This window comes from Malurus melanocephalus, unplaced genomic scaffold, assembly GCF_030028575.1.
Source record: "Malurus melanocephalus ecotype Western Australia unplaced genomic scaffold, MMel_1.1 scaffold_48, whole genome shotgun sequence".
In the NCBI taxonomy this organism is placed as follows: domain Eukaryota; kingdom Metazoa; phylum Chordata; class Aves; order Passeriformes; family Maluridae; genus Malurus; species Malurus melanocephalus.
The window spans coordinates 1,659,575-1,673,371 of record NW_026623280.1 but is presented as its reverse complement, the minus strand read 5'-3'; the positions used below and the strand labels follow the sequence as shown (position 1 = coordinate 1,673,371).

General features: G+C 36.6%; 1 protein-coding gene across 2 annotated transcripts in view; it reads right to left on the bottom strand.

Annotated features, from left to right (window-relative positions):
- Positions 1-950: 950 nt before the first annotated feature.
- Positions 951-13,797, bottom strand: part of CENPF (centromere protein F) — a 35,599-nt gene continuing 22,752 nt past the window's right edge. The window contains exons 13-20 of one of the 2 annotated variants that reach the window (XM_057365133.1): positions 11,315-13,606; positions 10,636-10,776; positions 9,453-9,629; positions 8,557-8,718; positions 7,069-7,255; positions 5,940-6,416; positions 4,476-4,669; positions 951-1,949 (exon numbers count right to left, since the gene is read on the bottom strand). In XM_057365133.1, coding sequence (XP_057221116.1) covers positions 1,749-1,949; positions 4,476-4,669; positions 5,940-6,416; positions 7,069-7,255; positions 8,557-8,718; positions 9,453-9,629; positions 10,636-10,776; positions 11,315-13,606 — 3,831 coding nt within the window. In that variant the 3' untranslated portion in view covers positions 951-1,748. The remainder of the gene's footprint in view (positions 1,950-4,475; positions 4,670-5,939; positions 6,417-7,068; positions 7,256-8,556; positions 8,719-9,452; positions 9,630-10,635; positions 10,777-11,314; positions 13,607-13,797) is intronic. The other variant, XM_057365131.1, reaches the window with a different exon arrangement.

The following is a 13,797-nucleotide window of genomic DNA, read 5'->3' as shown; positions in this document are numbered from 1 at the left end:
AGTTCAACTTGAAACAGAAGTACTGGTTTTTAATTTTAAGGAATCTTGTTCAAGAAGTAGGAAATATTATTACCCTCTTTTATTGAAAGAAAGATCCTTCTGGCAGAACAGCAACAGCAATGTRAAAATGCCTCTCTGCCGTCCACATTGGAGCCTCAGGGCATTACTGCTCACATAGAGGAGCCTGATTTCCCTAAGACCTGGCGAGGCCAGGTGAACATAAGCAAGATGAATTATCAGAAAGTCATGGCTGTTTAGTTGGATAATAACTGATGGAGTTGATGTCATCCTTTTCCATAGCAGTAAATTGCTCTGTGCTTGGGTGCATGCCCACTTAGACCTTTGAAATCAACAAGCTGGGGTGAGCATTTTTGTAATGAATCATCCTAAATTCAAGTGCACTCTAATGAAATAGAGGGAGCTATTCTCTTGTATGGATGATACCAGAATCTTAAATGCTATTTCCAGGTAAGTCACAGTCTTTTGGTATCTGGAAGATTTTTCCTGAATGAACAGAAGGTAAGTCAGGGCATTACTTACATATTTCTTCACACCTGACTATTTCTCACCACATCCACTCTCATTACATTAGGTACAGGTATTCAATGATTCTCACAGAGACAGATTTTAAAGTTAATCATTGCTAGGGTGAAGGATGACCTGCAGAGAAGCAGCAGACAGCCATTACTGGTAGAACAAATTTGTTGTTCCAGGGTCCTTTCTGGGCTGGTACAAGTGCTCACCCCCATCTTGCTGAGGATTTTTACTTGGCCAAGGACCATGTGGCASATGTGAAATCAACATAGGACCTTCAGCTAGGGAAACACATTGTCAGATGCTCAATTTCAGGGGAAACAGACCGTCCTCTCTGGCTTTGCATCATGTCTCACCYTCCTTCACACAACATCATGCCATCAGGAAGAAGGGATACCAAGACAGAGGACACCAGACCTGGACATTGGATGCACTTTTAATCTGGTTCTGTATTTTTGTCTTGCACCTAGAAAGTCACTGCTTCATTTAGCATCATCCGATAATGTCTGCCCCATTTTTCCTAAAAACTAGTATTTTTAGAGATACTTAGGTAAATTTATATTCCATTTGTAAATCAACCACTAGTATACAGAAAAAATGACAACAGTGAACRACATGGCAACATGCAGCCACTTTTTCCATGGTTTAATTTTTTAACAGATTTATAAAAGAACTATTTACAAAAAAAATCTACAATCATAATAACTACATCTAAAAAGAGGTTGTAGCCAGCTGAGGGTCGGTCTCTTCCCCCAGGTAACAAGTGACAGGACAAGAGGACACAATCTTAAGCCATACYAGGGAAGGTTTAGACTGGACAGTAGGAAGAAGTTTTTCACAAAAGCTGTGACTTGGCATTGGAATGGGCTGTCCAGGGAGGTGGTGGATTCACCATTCCTGGGGCTGTTTAAGAACACTGGATATGGCACTCAGTGCCATGGTCTAGTTGACAAGGTGGTGTTAGATCAGAAGGTGGACTCAATGATCTCAAAGGTCTTTTCCAATCTAATTGATTCGGTGATTCTATAAAAGGATCAATTATATCTGTTCACTATTATTTCACAAGTTTGAGTGTATCTTGGTATTAGCAAGTATTCACAAACAAGCTTTGCAGAGCCCATATATTGTTATTCATTGGAGAAAATAGTTATCCTCCATATAGTTCTTATTTTACAAACTGGTTTTGATCACCAAAAGTAGTGACTAAGTCAGGTTTACTGCACCTTACAGTTTTCTTTTTGCTCATCTTGCTCAGATAATCCTTGTTCACTTAGGGATTTTTTTGCTTTGTGTGTCATATGACTCTCCTTAGTATTATCAGAGAGAAGTTTTGTGGATTGTTTATGYAGGCAAAGTGGTGACCTTGAGGTAGAACTCATTGGTGGAAAAGCTTGGGACTGCTGCTCATCATTTTCCTGTAACACAAATAAAAATATCCTTGTTTACTGGTAATGGAAAACCRTATCAGCTTTCTGACTTAGGTCAAAAGACTTGCTGCAAAAGACTAAATATTGGGAATTTGCAAAAACATAGACATACTGAGAACAGAAAAACATATTTTTAAGGCATTTATCACTCTGAATATACAACACAGTGAGACTTGATAACTCTTGCTTTGTTGTGGTGTAAGATGAAATATCTGCTATGCTGCTGGCAAGCTATTTTCCAGGAGCAGAAAAAAGCTACATCAGGAACAGACAGTACTCTTAATCTGTTTACTAAAGTACCTGGTAGTGTGTACCAAGAGCTGTATTTAGTATTTTCTGTACATATTCTGTAAACATAAAGCATAGGTGTCATTTTTTTTTGCTGACATCTGGACAGAAACCACAGCTTTCACGTTTTGACCGATGTGCAGTCAAAGCATTCAATTTAAATTCTACATTAAATTCACATAGAAAAGTGAATAACATTACATATGAACATGACAGGGACATTTTAAACACCTTCAGAAAATTGCAGCAGTTTGAAACTAAGTATTTGAAGTAAAGAATACACAAGTACCTGTCAAAGAGAAGGGAACAAGRCTTATTTCACTTTTAAAACTAGACACACCATTTACTGTATTAATATAAAGCATGAAACAACACGTTTTGATGGTTTCGACAAATGATGAAACGATATGAGCRATTCCTCCAGAAATTCCCAGCTGTACATCATCTTGAAATAAAACTAGMACCCATATCCAGCACTGTCCAAGAGAGAAGGGCACAAATTGCTGGAACTGATGACTTTTGCATATTTACACTTGGGGGGAAACAAACACTGAAATCTTAATTACTGCAATCTAGTTGAAGRTGAGGAGTAGCCTGTCCTTGGGCCTAGACAATACAAGCTTAAAGAGGAGGAATGTTTGGGAAATCCCTCTCCCAGTTAAATGAGAAAAAAATATTACTTGTTATTTGCTATAACCTTGACTATGGTCAGCAAGAGTCTACAACAAGCTCACACCATGCTGGCARGTGATTACTACACAACTTTCTGTGACCAAGGCTTCCTTTCTTKATTGCATTACTGAGATTCTTTACAAGCAATATCATTTGTTTCTCAGGCTATGGGGAAACAGACATAAAGGAGTGTAAATAAAATTTATTGGCATCACTTAATGAAACAGCTATAAGACACAGACCTCCAGGCAATGTTTGTAAGAAGCAGCAACTTTTGGCAATTATCCCCCAAAACAAAATACACAAATTCAGTGGATTCACTCTCACTAGATTTCCTATTGCTGTAGCTCTAAACAAATTATGGCTCTGATCTGACTGTCCTCCCAATGGTGCCTTCTGGCCTCAAAAGCTATACATCTACTAAACTAYGTGCCACTTGCCTTTACTTTGGGTACCTTGCCAACATACTTTATGTGCTAATACAAAATAACCGCATAAAACAAAAAAGAAAAAAAAGAAAAACCAAAAAAACTGTGCCAGATTCCACAGACTGTCAAGACATTGCTTTTGTGTAACCTGGCAAACAGGAAAAATTTTTATCTGATGTATATCTGTGTAGCCCTCATTTAAAGAACTATTGATATCTAATAACTAGTTTCTTACTGCTAAACTTGAGATAACATGGCCATGGATAACTTGAGATAACAAAAACTTTGGAGGAGATTGCAGACAAAATTTATTTCTGTCCTAAAGTTGGAAYATTTTTTGTAATCTGCAAAGTATTTGCATTAGTTTAGAAAGAATACCTCGCACTGATGTATTGTGAAACATTCAGCAATATCTCTATTACTGAAAACACTCAAAGTTAATGTAAACTTCAGCTATTAACCTTTTTTTTAAGAATAATCCACTTTCAAAATATAACTGTATAGWGTTTATTTGTTTTGATAACACMAAAGTCTGGTAAGCATGAGCAAGCKGGTCTTGTGGAAGGTATCCATGTCTGTGGCAGGGAGGTTGGAGCTAGATAATCTTTAAGGATCCTTCCCACAAAACCTGTTCTTTCTGATAGTGTTTTTTCCATCTAAATGTTCCCTAYTTACATGGTTTAATAGCCTCTCAAATATCTGTAGTTATTTTATAAATTAAAAAAAAAAACCTGGTTTCAGAAAACAGCAAGCTCAAACTCCCAGAGGTTAAGCCTTTTGGTGTTTACTTTCTCTGAAAYCTAAGAACTCATGATATAAGGAATATCTGCTCCTTAATACCCATTATAAGAAATTGGAAATATACCAGTATTGAATTCCCATTTGTCACAGGTTGTTCCTATGAGGTCACTAATAACAGCACATGAACAATTTGTACATTGCCTCTATGGTCAAGACATATGTCATGTTTCAGTGATTCASTACTTATGATGTTCTCTCCATTGTACTGTTGAGGAACATAAAGAATGATATGTCCTCAAATTTACTTGGCAAGATGAATGTATTTAGTGAATGCATTAAGTCTTCCCCATGACTTTCATACCCAGATAAAATTTTTCCAAGTTACCTTTTGTGGTTTGCTGCCACCAGGTGTTGAACAGCTGCGCTCACCAAGATGGTCTGGTCTGCACTTTTGTGAGTCCTGTGTAGGCAAAGGTCTTTTCTCACTTGAGGAAGTCAGATGGGAACTGGATCTGAGGTGCAGCGTTGTTCTGCGTAAAATGTAAGGGCTGACCTTGCCAGTGGGGATGTCAGCAAACCCTGAAAAATAATCAGCTTCTATTAAAACCAGTTAGAGCAATCATACTTCGTCAAACGCATTTCTTTTTTCACAATAGGAGTGAAAAAAGCTGATTGAAATAAATCCTCCCATTGGAGAAAATGGAACAAAAAAGACTGCTGAATAGGTCTTGTGCGTTCCAAAATTCAAATGCAAAACTTGGAAATCATAGAACAACCATTGAATTACAAGGGCAATTCTATAGTAACAGAATTCAAACAAGTATTTGATCTTTCTCTTTACAGGTACATTATTATGTGGAGAGTAATTTCAAATCATTTAATTCATAATACTGTGACATGATATTCTTGGCTTTTAATATTTTTCTCTGTGTAGAACTATTGTGTTATAGATTGCCTGTTATCTCTTTATTTAACCTACAAGTCAAGCATTAACTGGCACCTTTGTCCTTAGAACAGATATGTGTTCAGAAATATAAGTGAGATGCAAAGAATATGAAATGCAAATCATATTTAGCTTTAAAAATCCTGACTTCTGGGAGGGATCAGCAAGACTGAGGCGATTCAGTATCCCTGTAGTTTGTCCTTTAATGATTRCAATTATTTCAATTATGAAGGGCTACTTAATAGGTAAACATACAATGTATTCTTCAAGCCCTGATTTGTGCAATCTTCTCAGTTRCTCTCTGCAGAGAATCCTTATATGGAATACCAGGCTACCTAATTTCATGGCATTCATAGCAGATGGAAACTGAACTCTCATGAAGATGTTAATGTATTACTGCTGTGGGCAAGACTGTTCTGACTCAGGGAATTTTAGTCGATTTTCTGGTTTGTAAATTAACAGACTTTTAATTTCTGGTGTTGAAAGAAATAAAAGCACACCAAAAAGCAAACACTTTGGGAACACACCTGGGCTTCCTTCCAGACACCACTCCTCCCCAAGTTTCAAGTCTCCAGTCACCTCACTACCCACTACACCTGTGTGTTAGGTGATGGGATCACAGGAGACTGCTACAACCCTTWAACACTTAGCAGAATGAGAGTTGTTAATCCAACAGAAATGTGTTTTGCTGGTCTAACAACAGAGCTCCACAAAAGCTAACTCGGCGACAGGTGCCACATCTCTCATTGACTAYTTTCACCTTCCATCAGTATCACCAAAAATGTTTGCAATCACCTTTTGTCAGAGTGAAAGCCACTCAACAAGAGAAAAGAGAAAAGCACACCTGCTGTGCTCAGAGAACATTTGACTTTACAAGACACATAAATACCTTTGACACATAAATACCTTTTTGCACTACTTCTGGAAGCCCATCCAGCTCACAGTCAGTGTTCTCTGGACCCTGCAGATTTTGAGAGATATCACACTTCCTCTTCTTTTTCAATGAGGTCTCTGGAGCAGGGGATCTTGGTTCTCCRTTGTCTTTCCTGCTGTCTTCACATCTCTGCCTTTTACTTGAAAGCTTAGTGGTATCTTCATCTGACCTTCTCTCTCTGACAGACTGTTTGCTGACTGKTAATGGCTTATCTGAATTCAGCAAAGGAGTGCTGACAGCATCACTCGTTTGCTGTTTCAGCTGAGTACTCAACAAACTGACTTGTGTTTTTAGCATCTCATTTGCTTCCTCTAGTTTATGATATTTAACAATGAGAGAGCAGTACTTCTCCAAGTTCTCATTTGCTTCTCTGGTCTTCACTTCTGTAGATTCCTGTAATTCTTCCAATTTTAACTTCATTTCTTCTGTAATGGCATTTTCATCAACATCTTTCAAAGCAAAACATCATTATTCATATAACTGACACAAAAAAAATGCATATGTAAGAATTTATAATGCAATTAATTATACATGTTCTGTAACAGTGCAACTATAAAAAAAGACTGAAACAAATTCAGTAATATGACAGTTAAACAGAGAACAAACAGAAATTTTGAAAAGAATCTTTGACCAGTGCGTGAGGAAACACTTTCCCTCTTAYTTTGTAACTTTTGAACACTCAATTTGCACTCCTAACTTGCTTTAACCATCACTTACCATAGAGTGCATCTTATGAGAGGAGTGAAAATATAAAGAAGAAAGCATGAGAATCAGAGGGAAAAGCTTGATGGAAAATTATAAAAACTYGCACACAAATCTTATGTAATAAGATAAACATCCCTGTTCTTCCTTAAGTCACTTTTAACACAAAAATGTARTATTTAATATATTTAATCATAACCTAGTGTTGTTTCTGTCACTTAAAGRGAAAAAAATATTAGCTAGATTTTGAAAATGTTTGACACTTGCACTTGTTTTTTATCCTAGTTAAGAATCATGCTCTATATTAGAACTGCATATGCATGTGGACATTTTAGAGAACAAGGTTTTACAGAGTAATGCATCACTAAGAAAACATTAAGACAATCTAGATTCAGTTACCTTTTTTATTATGCTTTGCCATACTCAGATTTTCCTTCTTTAGCAGCTCATCATGTTCAGCTAGCTGTTTCTGCAACATTTCCTTTTCCTGTTCCAGCTGCTTACAGGATTTCATCCACATCTGCACTCGGCTGTGGGTATATTCATTTTCCTTCTTCAGCTGAATTATAATGTTACTATTATCAGCCTAAAAAATAAGAAATTTAGTTATTTCACCAGAARCATAATTCCTCCATTTGAACATTATAACGTCAAATGGAATAATAGAATCAGCAAGGYTGGAAAAGACCTCCAAGATAGACTCCAACCTTTGACTGAACACCACCATATCAGTTAATCCATAGCACTGAGAGCCACGTTGAGCTGTTTCTTGAACACTCCCAGAGATGGTGACTCCACCACTTCTCTGTGCAACTCATTTTAATGCTTAACATTGCTCCTTACAATGAAGAAATTCTTCACAATATCCAACCTCAATTTTTTGTCATCAGATTGCTCTGGTACCAACCTGTGTGCAAATACCACACAATAAACACAGCTAGGAGCCTTCTCTGCTACATTTACACTGCCATGGGAACAGTTTTCTGTCACTGGCACCACATCCCACAGGACTTTATCCTTGGACTGCTGTTATTAAACAAATGAACACCACAGTGGAGGACCCTAAGAATACAGAACTGTTGAGCAAGAGGGGCGTATTGTAATTCAGTGTTTACTTGCAAGTAAATTGAATTGAATGTGTTTCTGCAAGAGTGCATTTAGAGAGACACCTATTCCTGAAGTGGGACAACAGAGTTGGAGACAGAAATCAATCATAGACTGAAGCAGGACCAACAAAAAGATCAAAACCACCCAGAATATAAGAAAAATGCAGGCATTATTTATACAGAAATTCAATTACATGGACTGTGAGGCTTCACCTGTGCTAGTAGAAAGCAAACCAAGAATATGAAGAACTGTTCCCAGTTATCAGTAGTTCATAGTATGTGGACCTCATATTCTGGCATCACTGAGAACAATTCTGTCAGAGAATTATACTAATTAATAACTGTAATGAGAATTGTTTATAAAATGGAATTGATAAAGCTGAATCAAGAGCAATCTCTCAAGACTTATACTTAATAAAAGGTGCCATGGCCCATCTTATCAAAGTTATTCACAAAATRGAGGCACTGCAAAGTCTCTTTGAGGAATTCTAACCACGTTTTAGCTCAGCTGCAATGTTCACTGTAGACAATAGACTGCTGTGTTTAGGGTCACAGAAACCAATTCCAGGTGATCTCAGCCATGGCACACAGAACAGGATTTTTCTAATGTACRTCAATAGTAATAATGTTTTCTCCAGGCTCTATATTCTCTTCAGTGAAACAACAGCTGTACCAAAGACAAGCCAGGGTTCTAGAGCTTCGATTCCCAATCCTATGTTTATTTTACTACACAGTGTCTGGAATCTCTTATAATTAGCCATACTTATGGGGTKTTTCTTACCTTAGTTTTTAGGAGTTCTCCTACGGCTTGATTAGCTTTTTTAAGGGAATTATTTAGTTGTTCTTTATTTGACTTCAAATGCTCAATTTCCAGTTTTTGTGAGCTGATAAAGTGCTCCAGTGAACKAATCTTCTCATGACAGGCCTCTATTTCTACTTCATTCTAAAGAAAGAAAATATGCCTAATTACGGATACTGAAAAGGACACAGGGTTGTAATATAAAGATATACCTAACAGCATATCACAAACCCACAGAAATTGCACAGCAAATTTAATAGTTATGTTTTGAGGAGTTGAAAACTGAAAGGGCAATTTGTTTCAAGTATATATTTTGAATACTAGAATCTTGCCTCCAAGAAGTCTGTTGCAAGAAAACCCTTATATTTTACTGTAACTTGCTCTACTTTATAGTAATAGAACGATAACTATTAAGAAACRACTATAGTAAATAACTATAGGTTATTTGCCTGTGTTCTACTGGCCTCAAATAAATATCCACAGAATTTTCTGCAGAAAATTTGATGGTTCTTTGCATTGAGYATATCTGACAAATGTATTTCCAACAAATTTTTCCTTGTATCCAGAAGAGGTTCAATTTTCCTCCCTATTCCTACCAAAACAACCATTTCTTGGATTAAACATACTGTTGCTTTCCCTTTTTCAAGGGTATAGTCCTAGTGAATTTTTATATAGATTAAATGTTATTGAGCTGTGAGATTAATTCACTTTTTATGGAAAGGAGTTAATTAAAAATTTACTGAGTTCCAAGGGTTTTGGAGATATCATTAACAGAGATAAATTATTAGGAATTCTTCAGTAAGATCAGCAAAATTTTGTAAAATACACAGAACTGAATTATAAACTCACAGCAGTACTCTTCCTTTTTTCCGATTTACCTTTTGGTTTACTTCTGTCAGAGCATCCTGATGCCTTTTCTCTGCTTGGAGTAGTCTGTCTTTGTATTCTGATATTTCTCTTTTAATTTCACTTTCTTTTTCYTGCAGTTGATTTTGGACCATCTCTAAACTCCTGGTCAGTTCATTTTTTTCTRACATTGTTAGATGCAGCTGAATCTGGAAACAGTACATTCTTTGGTAGTGAGAATTATCTCAATGGAGAAAGAGTTGGCCCATTAAACTGTTTAAATCTGAAACATCTTTGAATTTTCAAAAACAACTTGGTAAGAAAAAGATATTAAATAGTGGCTAAACACACTGTAATCAAAGAACAGAACATCTGAACACAAAAGGTAGGACAAGAGGCAAAGGAAAGTTTTCTTCAAAGAAAACAAGTGCAAGTTTGCCAACACTGTTAAAGCAAGCAGCACTGCAAAATCTAAGCTAAACCCCTCCAAATGTTGTTCCCTCTAGGAGTGACTTGAGAGGTTAAGGSTCACTTTCCTCACCCTCTTTAAGATAACAAAACTTTCTAAGCATTTTCTTTTTCATCCACTTTTATAACTACTTTTTGGACAGCTGGCCTGTATTTCCATTTAGAATTTCTGGAAGTTGCAAGAATCTCTGTTCTTTTCCCTCAACACCACCAGAGAAACAAGCCCCTGGTTATAAAATTATGTAAATAATTTTAGTAGGTCAGACAACCAYATAAACTGGTTTCAAGATATCATCTAGACAACTTCAGGTCTTACTTTATAAAATAGCCTCTAAAAATTAAATRCAAACAAATTAAAAAGAAAGGCTCTAAAACKATTTCTTCCTTGACTTTGTCCTGGATTACTTTAGCACTACTGAAACACTGAAAGTTTTGTGAAATGTTATATTTCCTATCTGACCTCCTCGGACTGATGACTGAAAGCCTGTAGTAGAGAATTTCTCAACACACAGGAATATCTAGATAGTCAGCAGTGGCCTTTATGACAAGAAAACATAGTCTGGATGAAAGAACGAGGGGAAAAAAATATTAACTAATCATTTTACCTCAAAAGAGAACACTRCATTTTTTTAAAATTTGGAAGCAAGAACCTTTAATACTGTACATTATCACAGACACCCTTGACAAATATAATGTACTCGAGCATCTGGCCTTGWACACAGAAATACTACAGATGGAGTAACTTACTTTGTTCTTTTCTGAATGTTCTTGAACACACTGCATTTCTTCAGCAAGCTTATTTCTTTCTTCCTGCAATTGGGCAATCTTCTGTTCAGTGTTATTTAGCTTGACTTGCAGCTCAGTTTGATTTTCAGTCAGTTCATTTACCTGAAATTAAATTTCCCAGAATTATTTTTAACACATGTCATGACCTCCAAAGAATTTACTTACRTGCAACAAGCAGTTTCTTAAATGAGTTATTTTATTCCCATAGTAGGTCAAGTTCTAAGCAATAGTCATAACAGGGTAAAGATGTTTTCACATTKCAAGTGCACCATTTCATTTTCTTTTGAGCACCCAAAGTATTTATTCTTGATACAAAAACTCCTTCACCCAATATCAGTTTGGTTTTCTTCCTTCTACAGGAAACTATTCTGCATTATTTGATTGCTTAAACTTCTATGTCTACTTTCAAGAGACCTTTTCATTCATCCTATGCAAAACAATGCCATGCTCTCCATCTCTGTAATCTCAATGAAAACTCATGATTGCATGGAAAATGTAATTTTAAAAATAGGATGTTTCCTGCAAAAGTCTRAGGTTAAAATTATTTTAAGATTTAATTTGTTAAGGAAGTGGTAAGCCCAGAGGACACTTTATCCTCACTCCTACAAAGGGAACTCTACCCTAATGGAAATGATATTACCTTTTCAMATAAAGTGCTCTTTTCACAAAGTGTAGATTCCAGCTCCTTCTCAAGGCCCTTATAAGACATTTTTAGAACATTCAGGATATCCAGAGACGATTCACCACCAGAAAAATGTTCTTTCAGCTTCAACTCTGCAATCAAATTCTGCAGCCTCTCTTTTTCCTGGTGCCAGCATTCAAGCTCATGGTGCATGTGTGTCAGCTGCAAAGATAGTGCTTCTGTTTCTTTCACCTGCTTTTCAAGAGCACCATTTTCCTGCACCTTTTCATCAAGTTTTTGTTTACAACCCATCAATTCTTGAACAAGTAATTCCCTTGTTTGACCCAGTTTGGTGCTTTCATTTTTTAATTCCTGACATTCCTGTAATAGCATTATTTTATCYTGCTCAAGATGATCCACCTGACTAATCAAGGCTTGCTCTTTTGCTCTAGCATCTGCTTCCTCCTTGCATGAAGACTCTAATTTCTGACTCATATTTTTGAGCTCAGATTTCAGCAACATCACAGTATTTTCAAGCTCATCTTTGATTTGTATCTTTTCTTCCTCCTTTTCTTCCAACTGTTTTGCAGCAGTCAAATGCGAAGATTCTAGTTCAAGCAATCTTTCTTGCATTTCTTTTAAATCTTTAACCAAACASTCTTTTTGCGAGGTGAGGACATCAATTTGTAAGTTAGAACATTTCAGCTTTTCAGTCATCTCTCCCATCTCTGTTGCTAATGTTTCTGCCTCTCCTTTGGCAGTCTCCAACTCAATAATTGYATCTTCCAGATTTTTCTCTGACATCTCCAATTCCCTTTCAAGCCTCTCTATTTTATCCTGAAGAGAGTCAGCTTTCCGTTCATTGTCTCTCAGCTTTTCAGCAATGTGACGTTTTTTCTTCTCATCAGACTCAATTTTTACTTTCAGCTTCTCAATTCCGCATCGCAATTGGTCTGCTTCTTTCTGTGCTGAGCTGAGTCTTGCAGCAAGTTCTCCCTTTTCCATTAACAAGCCTTCCAAAGATTTGGAAAGCTTTGAATTTTCCATTTCTGATGAACTTAATTTATGCTGCATCGTTTCCAACTCTCTTGCAATCAGCTCTTTTTCTTTCTTTGAATCTGCTGCTTCATTTTGAAATTTTTCTTTTTCTAAGGTGAAAGATACAGCATCATTTTCTAAACTTTGCAGCTTCTGAAGAAGATGATCTTTTTCATTAGATAATTGATTTACATCAGATTTTGCAGTGTCAAGCAGTTTTGCTTGTGTCTTCACTTCATCCTCTAACCTTCTAATTAATTCACCAGAATCCATTTTAGTTGTTTCTAGCTCTTTTAATTTCTCTTGTAGCTTTTGATACTTCTGATCCAGCTCTTTTTTGCTTTCAGACAAAATACCCAGTTCTTGGCCAATATAGTTTCTCTCAGCTGTGACTGAAACAAGGTGTTCTTGAAAGCTAGAAATAGTTTTCAGGTTCATTTCCCTCTCCCTTTCTAATTGCTGACATTTTGCCTGAAACATTTCAATATCATGCTCTGTGAACAAGGCATGGCTCTCAGTATTAACTTGCTCAGATTTTGGACTCCCCTGTTTGTTTTCAGCTGTAAGAAATTGTTCCTGACAATCTCTCTTGAGCATTTCTACATCATCCAATGTGTCTGCTGCATTAGACAACCCAACCTTACATATCTCCAGCTGAGACTTTAGGGTCTCAGGTTCTTTTTCTAATGAGACTGCTTGAAGAGGTAATTCCTGCTTATTGACAGAAACTGATTTGTGTTTTTCCTTTATGTCACTGTTTTCCTCCTTAGCAGCTACAGTAGCTTCCTCCAGTTCTGCAAAAGCTGTGCTATTTGAAGCTGATTGTGCCTTCTGGAAGTTCATCTCTGAGTTTAATTGCTCAACTTGCATTATTAAATCAACTTGGGTTTGTTCCTTTTCTATCTCATAGATCAGCTTCAAATTTTCAGCAGTCTGTTGTTTTGCTTCTTCCTGAAACATTTCAGTGGTTATTTGATTTTCACAGAAATACCCAGCACTCAAAACCTCACTACTGGAAAATGACAATGCACTGGCATGGTCTGAGGGGAGGCTGGTTATTTTTCCAGACATATTTCTACACTCATGTTCTCCAGAAATTTTCTCAGTGTAATATTCCATTAATCTTGCTTCAGTGCTCTCAGTTTCATTTTCACACACAGAGGCATCTTCTGCAGTCATTTTCTGAATGGAGACTATTTTAAGATTATTGTTTCTCAGAGCTGAGTTTTCAACAGGCACTCCCAACTTATAAGGACTATTGTTTTCTGCATTCTGCAAGGAATAAGAATCAATCAATTTAAAATTAAAAAAAAAAGATGGGGGAAGAACACATATAAGAAACAAGTTTAAGTTTCTTAAACTAGTAAAGCGCCTGCTCTAATGTGAAGTTAATAGATAGCATCCCTCCCTACTTCACAGTCTCCTTTCTTACAGAGAGGATTGACACTCATTTATACACACAT